The sequence below is a fragment of the Drosophila pseudoobscura genome, chromosome X (assembly GCF_009870125.1).
Source record: "Drosophila pseudoobscura strain MV-25-SWS-2005 chromosome X, UCI_Dpse_MV25, whole genome shotgun sequence".
Taxonomy (NCBI): Eukaryota; Metazoa; Arthropoda; class Insecta; order Diptera; family Drosophilidae; genus Drosophila; species Drosophila pseudoobscura.
Window position 1 is genome coordinate 58,110,079 of NC_046683.1, and position 15,841 is coordinate 58,125,919.

At 47.6% G+C, this 15,841-nt stretch overlaps 2 protein-coding genes across 9 annotated transcripts; both read left to right on the forward strand.

The window, feature by feature from the left end:
• Positions 1-771: 771 nt before the first annotated feature.
• Positions 772-5,138, forward strand: LOC6899991 (uncharacterized). 3 transcript variants are annotated; one of them, XM_015188181.2, is made up of 2 exons: positions 772-2,440; positions 2,512-2,647. In XM_015188181.2, exons 1-2 carry the CDS (start codon positions 1,021-1,023, stop codon positions 2,544-2,546), a joined length of 1,455 nt encoding a protein of 484 aa, XP_015043667.2. In that variant the 5' UTR covers positions 772-1,020; the 3' UTR covers positions 2,547-2,647. The 3 variants fall into 3 exon arrangements, with proteins under 3 accessions (XP_015043667.2, XP_015043666.2, XP_033239456.1); XM_015188180.2 differs by having other exon boundaries at positions 773-2,446; XM_033383565.1 differs by having other exon boundaries at positions 778-5,138.
• An 889-nt stretch (positions 5,139-6,027) lies between these two features.
• Positions 6,028-15,094, forward strand: Taf4 (TBP-associated factor 4). Of its 6 annotated transcripts, none has more exons than XM_015188184.2 (10): positions 6,028-6,578; positions 7,827-8,449; positions 9,122-9,283; positions 9,553-10,224; positions 11,115-11,699; positions 11,767-11,991; positions 12,074-12,970; positions 13,046-13,219; positions 13,290-13,415; positions 13,484-13,642. In XM_015188184.2, the coding sequence occupies exons 2-10, from the start codon at positions 8,090-8,092 to the stop codon at positions 13,640-13,642; spliced, it is 3,360 nt and encodes a 1,119-aa protein (XP_015043670.2). In that variant the 5' UTR covers positions 6,028-6,578; positions 7,827-8,089. The 6 variants fall into 6 exon arrangements, with proteins under 6 accessions (XP_015043670.2, XP_001352529.3, XP_015043671.2 ...); XM_001352493.4 differs by lacking the exon at positions 6,028-6,578 and adding an exon at positions 6,603-7,517; XM_015188185.2 differs by lacking the exon at positions 6,028-6,578 and adding an exon at positions 6,604-7,517 and having other exon boundaries at positions 7,827-8,326.
• Positions 15,095-15,841: the final 747 nt, after the last annotated feature.

The window sequence follows — 15,841 nt, forward strand, 5'->3', positions numbered from 1 at the left end:
CAATTAAAACACAGTTTATATTGCACAAATTGGCTATCAAAAAAAAAAAAAAACAGCAGCTAAACAAAAATAGTTTTTGACTTGGGCAAGACCATACAAAAAGGCTAAAGGCCCAAGCCCCGTACCGATTGACCAATTCCGAGATGCAAACAGAAATATTTCCCCCGAACTGTAGTATAAACAATGCTGTCCAAGGTATTATTTGCCTTACAATGCGATTGAGATTGAGACACCCGAGACCGAGACCGAGACAGAGTCCGAGTCTGAGCCCGAAGCTGGGACTGGGTGGGGTTTTGGCAATGCTGATTGATTGACAGCTGCGAATCGCGACTGTCAATGGATTGATTGAGACTTACGAGGCGATTAAAAACGCGTGAAAAACGCTTGCGCTTGCGCTTGCGACTGATCAGGTTGATCAGGTGGATCAGGTGGCTGGCTCTCTGCCGATAAATATTTGAAATTAATTTCATTAGCCAAATGACCAGCTAATGGCTGGTTGGCTGACCGACTGCAGAACTTTCTAACTTTATTTTGTATGGTTGAATATTCGTTTTTATTCATTTAGATAGGTTGCTGTAGGTATTCATATTCCATTCTTTTGGGTTCTTTTCTTTCGGTCGGAGAACCTTTTAAGCTCTGGTCTGGTCATAGTAATTATGCAATAGCCACACACACCACACAGCCACACACACAACCAGTTTGTCGCTGTCGTCGTCAGAGAAGTCGTCGTAGTCGTCGTCATATTCAAATTGACTTTAGGCTGAAGATGCGACCGCTCGCTGGTTCAGTCGTCAACGAAACGCGCAAACGCACGCAGCAGCTAGCTGTTAAAAACGCTCACCCATACCAAGACGAATCACAAAACAAAAACGAGCGCGTTTAAAAACGCTTTTCGTGTGAAGGGAAATTTAAAATTTAAATGAAGTAAGGATCTCTTCTCTGTTACGCTCTAGATTCTGCCGCGTGGTGTTCTATATAAGAGTGAGACCCGATCCAGATCGTTTGTCAGATCATCGCAAGATGTCGAGGCAGTCGCTTCTGCCCCTCCTAGTCCCCTTTCTCCTTCTGCTCTTCGTCTGCCCCTTGGGGCGGGTGTCGGGCAAGATCTTCGATCGCTGCGAGCTAGCCAAGCTCCTGCAGCATCGTTTCGGACTACCCTCTGCCCAGGTGGCGACCCTGGTGTGCATTGCCCAGCACTCGAGTGACCTGAACACGGCCGCCTTCGGTGGTGGCACTGGACCGGGAGGCGGCTCCCATGGCATCTTCCAGATCAGCGACGTTTACTGGTGCTCCCCGCCCGGACAAGGGGCGGGCTGTGGCCTGAGCTGCTCTCGCCTGCGGGACGATGACATCGCGGACGATGTCCTGTGTGTGCGGAAGATCTACGCGGAGCACCAGAGGATTTCGGGCGATGGATTCTCCGCGTGGCAGGCCTACAGCGCGTACTGTCGCCAGGACGTGGCCTCCTATGTGGCAGGATGTGGCGTGGGTGTCAGCGGAACAGCTCTCTCGGTGGCCGCCTCCTATCAGCACCCGCAACAGGTGAAGGTGAACCACTACCAGGGACAACCACAGGTGCCACTGGCGGTGGCTCCCGTCCAGCGCCAAGCAAAGATTTACAATCGCTGTGAGCTGGCCCAGGAGCTGTACTACCAACACAAACTTCCCATGCCCCAGATCCCCACCTGGGTGTGCATTGCCCAGCACGAGTCCTCCTTCAACACGGCAGCGGTGGGTCGTCTCAATGCGGATGGGAGTGCGGATCATGGACTGTTCCAGATCAGCGATCTCTTCTGGTGCACACACGATCAGCGGGCGGGAAAGGGCTGTCATGCCACGTGCAACCAATTCCTGGACACCAGCATATCGGATGATGTGCAGTGCATACGGAGGATCCATCAGGAGCACACCCAGATCTCCGGCGATGGCTTCAATGCCTGGACTGTCTACAAAAGGAACTGCCTGGATCAGCACTACGAGCAGGTGGCGGCCTGTTTCGCCAAGCCCCAGGTGATCGCCAGCCATCCAAATGCCATTGGGGGATCACCCATTAAATCAAAGGTCAGCTATGCATATCAATTCGGTCAGCAGAAGATCACTCCTGTGGCTCCGGTGGCTCCCATTGCCAATCAATACTATAAGCCAGCCCCACCCTTGCTCACCTACCAGCGAGTGGGTGTGAGCTATCAGGGCAATCCCTTCCTGAGACCACCTCAAGCTGCGCCTCAGCGTGCGGCTCAGTCCCACCCCAATGCCATTGGCTTCGGCGGAAAGGTGGGCCAGAGCCTGGCCAATCCCTTCTTTAGCCACAAGCAGACACAACACACAACACAGCATTATCAGCAACACTATCAGCAGGCACATTACCAGCAGCAGTATCTGCACAACACACACAGCACACCAGTAATCACATCCACATCCACATCCCGGACGGGTACGGGTACGGGTAAAGTTTTCAAACGCTGTGAATTAGCCCAAGAGTTGTATTTCTCACACAAATTTCCCATGCAGGATATAGCCACCTGGGTGTGCATCGCCGAGCATGAGTCCTCCCTCAGGACGGCGGCCGTGGGGCGCCTGAATGCGGACGGGAGTGCCGATCATGGTCTGTTCCAGATCAGCGATCTCTACTGGTGCACCCACGGTGGGGCAGAAAATGGTGGCAAGGGCTGTCACATTGACTGCGATCGCCTGTTGGACTCGGACATCTCGGACGATGTTCAGTGCATAAGGACCATCCACGAGGAGCACACGAGAATCTCAGGGGATGGCTTCACGGCCTGGACTGTGTACAATGGACACTGCAGACAGCAAACCAAAGCGGATATAGTCGGTTGCTTTGGGGGTACAGATCTGTCAAAGGAGCAGGTGCCTCCAGCCAAGGGAAACGAGATTACAAAGAAAGCACCTCCCCAGAGGGCCAAGGGAAAGATCTTCAAGCGCTGCGAACTGGCCCAAGAGCTGTATTACAAGCACAAGCTTCCCATGAAGGAGATTCCCACTTGGGTGTGCATCGCAGAGCATGAGTCCTCCTTCAACACGGCAGCCGTGGGTCGTCTCAATGCGGATGGGAGTGCCGATCATGGCCTGTTCCAGATCAGCGATCTCTATTGGTGCACCCACGGTGAGGGAGGAGGCAAAGCCTGTCACATTGAATGTGATCGTTTGCTGGACTCGGACATCTCCGATGATGTGAAATGCATTAGGACGATCCATGAGGAGCATACCCGCCTGTCAGGGGATGGCTTCAACGCTTGGACCGTCTACAACGGGCACTGCCAGCATCAGAGCTTGGCCATGTTGAGTGACTGCTTTGATGGCAATGAAATAACGGAGGCGCAGAGGCCGAGGCCGAGTCCGTATGCAGAGCGGCCACAGGTAAAGCCACAGCAGGTGATCATGGACAAGCCTCAGCAGAAGATCGCTGCCAGTCATGGATATGCGAATAATCCTTTTCTGCAGAACATACAGGCAGTAAAGAACCCGCAGGTATCTGCTCAGCAGCTTGCCTTGTTCAGCAATTCAAAAGAGAAGCCTTCTACAGCCCTAGTCCCAGGCAGTTCTCCATCGACAAGGCCCAACTATGACCACAATCCCTTCCTTAAAGCTCCTGGCTCTCCGCGTCCCTCTGCTCCTCCGCTGAAGAATTCTGTGCAGGTCAAGCCCAATAATAATCTTTCCTATGCCCAGAACCCATTCCTCAGTCTACTGGCAAGGCCAATCGTGCCCGCTCGAGCACCTGTCAAGCCCTCAGTCGCTACGAAGTCTCCGCAGCATGTAACCAGACCCTATGTCAGCAGTGACAGCTTCCGCAATGAAGTGATAAAATATACCGCCACATCTTCAGGTACAACAACAACAACAACAAAGCACCCCATAACATCAACAACAACAAAAACAACCACTAAGAGCACTGCCAAAGCAACTGTGAGACCGACGAGTTTCCCCCCTTGGGTATGGCAAACTTCCGCGAAAACAACGACAAGAACCAAGCCCACAACACGGCCCCCGTCCACAACGAAAGCTACAACTCATTATACTACTGTAACGAAACCCACGTCACGCCCAACATTAACCACTCAGCGCTCAGCGGCAACCACTCGCCCAACGACCATCAGCACAACAACAAGACCTATTACTCGTTATATAGCAGTAACGAAACCTACGACTCGTCGCACGTCAACAACACGCCCAGCCACAACTCTTCGAACTGTGCCTACCACCCGCCCATCAACAACAGCGAGATCTGTAACGCATTATACAACTGCAACTAAGCCGCTACCTCGAGCCACACCGACAACGCGTCCAACGACAACAGCCCGTCCAGCTACAACAACTCGCACTGTTCCCAGCACTCGCCCAACTGCCTCAACCAAAACTACAAATCACCCAGCACCCACAACTCGTCCAACTATAACGACTCGTCGAACATTAACAACGAGGTCTACAACTCGCTACACAGCCACAGCAAGACCCACCCAACGGTCTACAACGAGACAAACAACTCGTTACTCAGCTATAACCACACGTGCCACTCGTCCCACCACGTCAAAAACTCTCCCGAGCACCACCCCAAGACCATACTTATTCACATCGACAACAACACCACAAAAGAGTTCGACCACGGCAGATCCTTTCAGTCATCCTTTCTTCCAGAAATTTAAGGCCAAGTTTGAAAAAACTCCCAGCCCTGTTCTACAAATCAAAACACCTACAACAACAGCGGCACCTTCACGCCAAAACCAGAGCACCACCAGCAGTCCGTACTACGCCAAATACCAGGAGAACAAAGTCAAAGTGGCAGCCAAGACAGTTTTCTCTTACGATTTTGGTCAGAATCGAACGACAACGAAGCGACCTGATAATCCAACAACGAAAATAGCATCGAGAGCACCCAAGTCCGCTTTCGACGTGTATCTAAATTGGAACAAAAACTAATGGGTTCCGAAGAGCTGAGTGGAGCAATGGACGGAATGGGGGCTATGGCACTTTTAAGACTTGTAAATACGCGTTATTGATTGATGTAATACGGCTAGTTTAGCATAATGGCAGAATACTCATGCATTATTAATCGTAAGCATTATAAATAGGATTTAGATAATAAAACAAAAATAAAACACATGCGAATGCGAAATGTACGAAAATTAATTCAACTTTAGACAACAAACCACCAACTGGTTGAATCGACAGCCTAACAACGCGCCAAACGTCGTCGCCAAGTGCGATCGTGGCATTAGCTGGAACATTTTGATTAATTTTCATTAACTTAACTCGTTTTTTGCCAACTCTCTGCCTTGTTAACATAACTGCTAACCGTAGCAACAAATACAATGCGGCCACAAGAACTGAACAAGTATATTCGAACAGCAAGCAACGATTTTTGCATTCGAATTAGGTTTCCGAGAAGAGCTCTCTTATATTTCACCACGCTATCGATTTGCATATTTTATGTTATCTCCTTCGAAGCAGCAGTGTCAACGAAGAAATCAAAAATATTTGAATACCCATTTTGAATTTGATATAATTGAGCAGTTTCCCTCCTCTTGCCAATCGTAGCCGGTAGTACCACCGCTAAGTGTAGCCATAGCACTAACAAAAATGTCGTGAATACTAAGCTAGCCAGATCATCGAACTTGTCGGAATATTTTGACGTTGAAATTAAGTTGAAGCGCTATCCAAACAGTGTGTAGATGCTAGCTAGTAGTATTCAACCAGCAGCAATTTTTGAACGAGAATGAGTGATAAGGATTTAAATGTAAGCACCAGAGTGACCATTTACGATATATTATATACTAGGGCTAGAACAGTTCGTAATCAAGTAGTTTTTTAATCGTTTTTTTTTTTTAAATGGTATATTTTGGTATATTTCTGAGGGTTACGCTGCTGCTCTCTTCTGCTCTCTTCCTCATACATGCAACGGAAAAAAGAGTCGGAAGAGCGTAATTTTGAATGGTCTATAGAAAGAGGTATGGACAACAGGCAAATTGCAAGGTTCGGAGGAACCTCACCTCGGCGCAATATGCCTTGAAGACAAAATCGGTATATCGGCTAATCGGGTAATCAGGTTAAGAAGGGTGGATTTTACCTTGCATGTGTTGCTTTTTCAGGGCTGTCTTGCCTGTTATCCATACCCGCTTTTTTCTCCCATTATGTAGAAAGTGTGTGTAGCTACCGCGTAGATGCCATGTAAAATATTGAGAAAATGTAAACATTCAACACAAAATAACAAACACAAAACTAACTACGAGAATTAATCTAAAAACCACCCACCACCCACAACGAAGGCCCTAAGATAATCCCCAAAGTGAAAACCCTTCAGAGCAGTGTATTTATATTCCGAAATCACGCGTCTCACGTGCTGGGGCAAGGGCTGGGGCTAGATTTTTTTTTTGTGCAAAAGTGGACGTAGTGGCTGTCTTGCCGCAGCAACTAACTGTTGGGGAAAACAAGTGGAAACCAAAGAGTATTTGCACGATCAAGAAGCTCGCTCGCGCGCGTCGTTCGGTTTTCGGCCTAAGGGCTAAGCGCCAGAAAAGTGCTAGAGCCGTGCACAGAGTTCATATGAAAAATGAATTGAAGTAAGTGCCTATCCTAAACAAGCGACAAATTGTGTTAAACGACTGCAGGCTGTACAAAACGATACACACACACACACACACACACACAAACATAAGACACCAGCTCCCCGCTGCCCACCTAAGCCAGATTACTAATACTACGGCTTGCGGCGATGCGATGGTCCAATCGCGGTTTCTCATTTAATATATAGTGAAGATAAAAACCAATTCACACATGAAAAAAAATCTAATGGCCGTAGTGTACCTCGTTGAGACAACGGCGGTGGCGGTGTTTACATTATAGCCCCCCATATGTTTGTCCTAGCTGACTTTGCAACTTTGGGCGTACTGGGGCTGAAGTAATATCCCTGATTCAGTGCATCATGTATACCTTACCATAACATACCATTCGTTTATCATAATCTGATGCTAAACGGTTGAGCAAATATCAAAAATAATAATAATAAAAAAATATAAATTAAGTATTGAGCGTTGCCGGACTGAGAAAATCATCGTGGCAACGCCGCGCCAGACGATAAATCATTGTTACTTTTGCGTTGCCGGACTAAGAAAACCATCGCAACAACGTGTTCTTGTTCAACACTGAACAATTTTCCGCCAGCTTCTGGCAACGCCGCTCCAGACGATTATTTTGCACGCGCATTCGTGAAAATGGCGGCGTTGTCGAACTACTGTCGCTGCCAAATTTTTTGTACATCAAAATAACCAAAATAAAGCGACATTCTTCCGTGCCCGACGTCAGAGGCCGACCGAGTGCGTGTGGTGTGTGAAAAATTGTTGATAAATCTTCCAAGCAACGACCCACCGGGGTAGAATAGTCAGATAACACACGCGACCGCAAGAGAAGGAGAGCTCGCCAGCGCAGCAGCAGCCGCGTGAATAAGCTCTTGTCAGCGGAGCACCCGCGGCCGCTCTTAAGGCTTTTGGCCCAAATTCAAGGTGAATTGAATGCAATTACTATATGTGTGCGCGCGTGTCTTGCGTCTGTGTGTGTATGCTCCCGCTTCTCCAGTGTCCGGCGTGATCTACTCTACTCTTTTGAGTCTGGCCACCAGGTGCTGTGTGCTGTGTACTGGTACTGGCGCTGGTCGGATCTTGACATCTGCTTGTTTTATGACCGCCAGGTAACGGTGGCACAGGTAGCAAGCTGTAAACGGCAGCGGCAGACGCGTAAATTATCCCAAAATCATCCGATCACTGGGTATACCCTTCTATAAATACTAAAGAGCATTTAATATTGCATTGCAGTTCGCTTTTGGGACACGCAGCATGCAACAGTCTGTATCAGCAACATCGTTCCAAGTGATAGACCTTTGCTGCAGCCACAACCACACGATGTCCGAAAGCAGTTGATCGAGAAATCTGGCGGCAACAGTACGTCCTCTGAAGCATAATTTTTGCTAGAAGGACACTCGACAAAGGGTCTTCAAACGCCTCCGCCACTCCACTTCACGCCTTCAACACAGACACACAATCCACTCCGCTCCTTCACCTTCACCTCCGCCTCCACGATGAACAGCCAAACAACAGCCGGCAATCGCATCACATTCACCAACCAATTGCCGAATGGAACCATCAACATAACCGGCAATCCGGGCAGCGGTGGCGGTCCGACGATCATCTCGACTGCCCAGCTTCCAAACACGACAACCATCAAGACCATAACGGCCGGAATCGGGGGCCACCATCCGGGCCTGACGCAGGTGCACCACCAACAGTCGCCCCACCAGCAGCAGCAGACGCAATCCGTAGGTGCCACCCAAACACAAACCCTAGTTATTAAATCCAATCACCATGCTGTCACCCTGCCGGCGGGTCTAGTATCAAGTGCACCAGCAGGAATCGTAACAATGACCAAGACCATCAATCAGGTATCCACATCAAGCTAAACAAACAAACAGAAACAGAAAACAGGCGTTAGGCGAATGAGTCGTCCGATCCGGTTTATCTCTATATATTCCCATATTCCCCATATTCCCATTTTCACCTAAATCCAAGTACAATCCAATCCAATCGGAATTTAGTCAGTCGAAACACACACATTGAGGCGTACACATATAATTTTAAAACATTAATTTATGCTTTTATAGACGGCTTTCATCCTCCAATTCCATAATAAATCCCCCTTTCTGCCCATATCCAAACACTCCCAACCAACCAACCAACCAATTCTATGCTCATTTTTTTTATAGTAAGAACTCATGATTGTATTTTGTAGACCTATTGCTTTGAACGCTCGCTTTATGTAGAACAACAGCTCGTAGACAAACAACGAAAAAACACGCCCCGAAAATCCCTAACAAATTGATCTGCACATCAAAATTACATTTTCCCTTTGTGATCCCTGATCTGCGATCTGTGATCCTGCGATCCCGTGAACGGACGAAGCCATCATATAAGCCGTGAACTGGTTGCATGCTGTAGGCAATCTTTGAATCCTCCCTACTCTAAACGCTTCAGCCCCACTGTCGTAGAACTTGAACTTTCGATCCACGATCCTCGTGGAAATTCTCTGAGAAATACTAATCAAATTGTGTCCACAGGGCCAGCCGCTGCTCAACTCCATGCTGCCGGCAGGAGTTGTGGTGGGCATGCGGCACCAGTCACCGGCGCAGCAGCAGCAGCAAAAGAACGTGTCCGCCAATCCGCTGAGTCGTGTGGTAATCAACTCGCACATGGCTGGTGTGCGACCGCAGAGTCCATCGGTGAGTGTTCCAATGATTTGCCATGCCGTTTGAGTGGTGTAATGTTGTTGTGGTGGGTTCTTCTCTACTAATCCACACATCCCACAAATCCAATCCCAAAAACCCACAAAATGTTCACATGATCCACACCAAACTACATACTGGGGCCCCCCCACATCCACACACCACACCCACACCCGACACGCGACACACACCATTTGTCCAACCGATGAAAACCGAATCCGAATCCGAATCGAATATCTCTCTCTGTTCTCTATTCTATCTTTTAGATAACTTTAAACACACTTAATACAGGACAGACCCCGGCGTTGTTGCTGAAAACGGATAATGGATACCAACTGTTGCGCGTGGGCACGGCCACGACGACTGGCCCGCCAACGGTGACACAGACCATGACCAATGCCAGCAATAACACCAACAGCCACCACACAACAAGCACCACAAACCATCCCACAACCACACAGATACGACTACAAACTGTGCCGGCTGCAGCTGTAAGTAGATATCATGGGCAACAACCATCCCAACAGCAGCAACAGCAGCAACATCAGCAGCTGCAACAACAGCAGCAGCAGCAACAGCAACAGCAACTTCAGTCGCAACAAGCATCCAGCACTACTGCCAGCGTTAGCATAGCACTGCGCAAAACGATTGTCCGTACATCATCCACAATCCCATCCAGCAATAGCAACAATAACCATATAATTAATGCCTCCACCACCACCACCACCAACACCACCACCACTACTACCAACAACAACAACAACAGCAAACCCGCTAGTAACCAGCAGCAGCAGCAGCAGCAGCAACAGAAGCTCCAGCAGCAACTGAAGGCTCAGCAGCAACAGAAACAGCAGCAGCAGCAACATGCCGCCGCCACGGCTGCCGCAGCGGCAGCAGCTGCAGCCAATGTGCCCGTCACTATAAAGATCAAGCAAAACGTAAAAAGAAGAACCATCTCTCCTCCAGGATATATGCCATATATAGAATACATATATATTTTGCTCTTCTACTCTCTGTTCTCCTTTTTGTCTGTTATGCTGTTATTTGAATCTTATGATCTTATTTACGCTTCAGTTCAGTTTTAGTTCGACTTATTCGACAAATCAAATCAATTCATGATTACTCAATTCGTGATTAGTATGATATATCGATGTATTTTACTTAGCCTACGTTTTGCATGCATGCTGCATATCGTTGTGTATATCCGTATCCGTATCCGTATATATATCTGTATCTGCTGTCTGTGTATTTGAAATACTCTCTTTATTTTGGATTTAGTCTATGCGCTGCCTGCTTAAGCTATGGCTTTGGCTTAGGCTAAGGCTATGGCCTGTTGCTGTTTCAGGACTCTGCCATTAGAAAAGACAGACACTATTTCTATACATCCATTCATAGGCTGAGGAGTAGTAGGACTCATCTTAAAGATGTGATGTGATGTGCTGGACTGCTGTGGAAGGAAGATAAAACTGCTTAAGCTCATCTCATGTCGCCCCCCCCACCTATGCCATAACCACCCCCATTGCCCTCCCCCCCTGCACATACATTTGGAGTCCAGGAACCTGCTGCTGCCCGCCCACCCACAAGAAATACCATAATCATCATTAATCTTGTACTGTCCATATACATACATTTATACATATATATATATATATATATATATATATGCATATATATATATCTTTCTTTTGTGGTTAATCGTACGCTTTTTCTCTCCTAATTTTGCACTTATATTTGCGCTGCGTCTTATCGAATATCAAATATAACGATCCCAGCCGATCCGATGAAATCCCTGGCTAATCCATTGGTTCCTCTCTTGATCTCCCTACAGTCGATGACCAACACCACCGCCTCCAACAACATCATTGTCAATTCGGTGGCCAGCAGTAATGCGCATGGCTACACGACCTCATCGCAGCCACCGCACCTGACGCAGCTGAACTCGCAGGCGCCCCACCTGCCGCAGATCACGCAAATCCAAACGATACCAGCACAGCACCAGCAACAACAGCAGCAGCAGCAACAGCAGGTGAACAATGTGAGCTCCTCGGGAGGCGCACAGGCTACGACGAGCACAACGACAACGACGACGGCTCAGCAGGGAAATACCAAAGAAAAGTGTCGCAAGTTTCTAGCCAATTTAATTGAATTATCGACACGGGAACCGAAGCCAGTGGAGAAGAATGTGCGCACCCTCATCCAGGAGCTGGTTAATGCGAATGTGGAGCCCGAGGAGTTTTGTGATCGCCTGGAGCGTTTGCTCAACGCCAGTCCACAGCCCTGCCTCATTGGGTTTCTCAAGAAGAGCCTGCCACTGCTGCGTCAGGCCCTCTACTCCAAGGAGCTGGTCATCGAGGGAATCAAACCGCCGCCGCAACATGTCATCGGTCTGGCGGGACTCTCGCAACAGCTGCCCGTAAGTCCCAACACTGATGTTCCATTACTTCACTTTTGTATTGAAACATTTGCTGTATTTTTTGTAGAAAATCCAAGCGCAAATCCGTCCGATTGGCCCCAGCCAGACAACGACCATTGGACAGACGCAGGTGCGCATGATAACACCAAATGCGATGGGCACGCCGCGGCCCACCATCGGCCACACGACGATATCGAAGCAGCCCAACATACGGCTACCAACAGCGCCGCGACTCGTCAGCACGGGCGCCATTCGCACCCAGATACCCTCGTTGCAAGTGCCTGGACAGGCGGTAAGTTAAACAAACTCCCTTCCTTTTGATTCCGCTTTGATTTCCCTTGATCACTTAATGTTCATGGTTACGTATCTTATAGAACATTGTGCAAATCCGTGGACCGCAGCATGCTCAATTGCAGCGCACGGGAACTGTGCAGATCCGGGCCACGGCCCGACCGCAAAACACCACGCCCACGAACAAACTCACTGCCGTCAAGGTGGGCCAGACGCAGATCAAGGCGATAACGCCCAGCCTTCACCCGCCGATGCTGGCAGCCATATCGAACAGTAGTGGGCCGCCGCCCACGCCCACGCTGTCGGTGCTGTCGACGCTCAATTCGGCATCGGTCACGTCGCTGCCGGTGCCATCGCTGCCCACGGTCCATCTGCCGCCGGAGGCGCTGAGAGCCCGTGAACAAATGCAGAATTCGCTGCACCACAACAACAATAACCACTTTGAGCCGAAGCTGGTGGAGATTAAGGCCGGGTCGCACCTGGAGCGAATGAACGCCTCACTGACGCCCATCTCGGGCAAGACGCTGGTAAAGGCATCGCCGGCGATCAGCAAGGCGGCGGCAAGTAAAAAGAGGAGGGATGCGCTCGATGCCAAGGACGAGTCGAAGGCGAACAGTGCGAGCGGAGCGGCAGCGGCGGCCAATTCGTTTTTCCAACAGAGCTCGATGTCCTCTTCGATGTATGGGGACGATGATATCAACGACGTGGCCGCCATGGGCGGTGTCAACCTGGCCGAGGAGTCGCAGCGGATTCTCGGCTGCACGGAGAACATCGGCACCCAGATACGCTCCTGCAAGGACGAGGTGTTCCTCAACATGCCCGCTCTGCAGGCGAGGATACGGGCCATCACCACGGAGGTGGGTCTGGACGAACCATCGCAGGATGTGGCCGTCCTCATATCGCATGCCTGCCAGGAGCGACTGAAGAACATTGTGGAGAAGTTGGCTGTGATAGCGGAGCACCGCATTGATGTCATCAAGGTGTGTGGAAATGGTGCAGCTGCTGATTCTGTAGATCCTCTAATCTAATAATGATCCTTGTTCGGCTCCTTGCAGTTGGACCCCCGCTACGAGCCCGCCAAGGATGTGCGCGGCCAGATCAAGTTTCTGGAGGAGCTCGACAAGGCCGAGCAGAAGCGGCACGAGGAGCTCGAACGCGAAATGCTGCTCCGGGCGGCGAAGTCCAGGTCTCGTGTGGAGGATCCCGAGCAAGCCAAGATGAAGGCGAGGGTAGGATCTTTGACCCAGTTCCTTCCAGGCTCTCAGATTCGCTATAGTTCCATTTCATTTCATTATTTAGGCCAAGGAAATGCAACGCGCAGAGATGGAGGAGCTGCGGCAGCGGGACGCTAATCTGACGGCTCTCCAGGCCATTGGACCCCGCAAGAAACTCAAACTGGATAGCGATGCGGCCAGTGCGGGAGTGGTATGATCTCGAACGACTTAGACCTTCTGCAAGTGATGCAATGCCTAACCAAATTCTTTCGTCTTTAGGGTTCCAGCGGCGGCGGACTGTTGAGCAGCTCGGGCTCGGCACCAACCACGTTACGGCCGCGCATCAAACGCGTCAATCTGCGTGACATGCTGTTCTATATGGAGCAGGAGCGCGAGTTTTGTCGCAGTTCCACGCTGTTCAAAACATACCTCAAGTGATCGCTGCTGTTCGTCATTCACATTGTCTTCTACTCCTGTTCCCGTTCCAGTTCCAGTTATATTGCACGTCACCGCCTGCCCTGCCCAGGCCGGGCCCCTTGGCCTCTGGTAATGTTTCCAGCTTCAGATTTCCTCCAATCGCAATATATTGTAGCCTCTGACTTAACCGATTTGATTCGTCGTCTCCGTTTCTTGTTTTTTTTTTTTTTAGTTAGGAGCCCCTGCCCCCCACCCTATTTAAAGTGTACTTTTAGATCCTTAAAATCTAAATCTAATTTCTATTCGCTCTTGATTTTAAGTGTATTTTAAAGCTCGTTTTTTCCCCACAATAAATTGTCTGTAAAACTTAAACCAAACCAATCCAAAAACGCAGAAACAAAAGCTAAACATAAACGAAGAAATATGAAGAAAGAAGAAACAAAAGGAAAGAAAGAGAACAGAGTAGAATAGAACTCTATAGAACGCGCAGTCAGCAGAGGAGGGGCGTTTGAATTGTAATTGTAACATAACATAATGTTTGCATTAATTGCATTGACGGCCTTATCTAAACGATATAAACATAATTATTAATATTTAATTAATTACTAGCTTAGTTTGTTAAACGAAAACAAAAGCGTAATTCCTAGCCCTTAAGTGAGATGAGATGATGTGCAGCTGAATGAAAGCAAAGAGGATAAGTGGTCAAATGGAGCAGGCAAGCGAATCCGAGAAGAGAATTGCAGTTGGCAGATTGCAGATGGTTTCTAAAACCATCAGAAGAGAAGTTCAGAAGTTCAGCCAGGAACAGACACACACACATCAGAGGAAACCATTTAAAGCATATATTGAATTAGTTCTAGTTGTTTAAACCACAAGCTGTAATTCTAAATAACATATTATGTATAAAACCAACAACCCCCCAACCAACCCAACCCAACCCAACCCAGCCCAACCCCAACAAACTGTACATAAAGCCTAGGCTAAGGATCTTCTAATAGTTATAAAAGTAGGTAAACCGAGCGTAATTAACAAATTCAACAAGATGATGATGATGATGAAGACCGAGGATGCGAATGTCTAGGCATTAAGATAACTAAACATGTTTTTATTAGAAGCGCTCGCTCGTTCATCCATTTAGAGACACGATTCGATAGTATCTACCATACATACATACATAAGTGTGCAGGATCTGGTGGGTTGGGGCCAATGTGCGGCCCAGATCTCGCCCTGCCATCTGCCCTCGGACCAAGCTGCAGGCAGATCGATCGGCATTGGCCCTACCTCCTTTAATCCGCCCTTCCTCCCTCCCTAAACATGAACACGAACACCACACAACACACAAAAACAAAAAATAGATGAATTTGTATACAATTAGCCAGCAAATCTTGTAAAATACAATCCCCACGCAAATGCAAATGTAAGCGGAAACGAGTTACGAAAATCAAAAATAAATTGACATTACATTTCATGAAATTTCCATCAAAATTAAACAAAACAAAAGCATTTCTCAAATTCAAAGTTCTTTGTGTGTAAATTCAATAAATAAAAGTTGTCCTTAATGAGAAATGTAGATAAGAAAGCAGGCAAAAAAAAGCAAAATCAACCGAGAAAAAACACAGCGCATCGCATAGTTTTGGTAGGCATATATCTGAATATATTATATATAGTATATATATATATATATATACTTATTATGTTTTACAATTACATACGCATAAAAGAAAACAAACGAAGCGGAAAACAGAACTATTGTATGTACAATTAAGTAAAAACAAAAAAAGAACAAAAACAAACTAAATCCAACAAAAACAAACAAAAAAATAAAAGGACAAAAATTCAGAAAACTTGTGTGCACGGGGAATACATACCATACCATACCACACATACATACTCGAGTATATTTTATATACGGGGGAACCTACAGAAATGCAGGGAAGTGCAGTGCGCAACGCAACTTTTTTAACAACAAAATATACAATTTAATTTTTTCAATGATGGTATCTCAGTTAATTAGCTAGTTAATTGATTAAAATGTATGTAGTTGAATTAAATAATTTTATTGATATTTTTACAATAATTTTTATTATGTTAAATATTCTTAATGCATTTTTTTGTCGTTCCCCTAGCTAACAAAAAAATAAAAAAAATTCCCCAAAATTTACATTGGGATACAACAAAAACCCACAAACAATTGGCACATTTTCCATAATAGTTTTATAA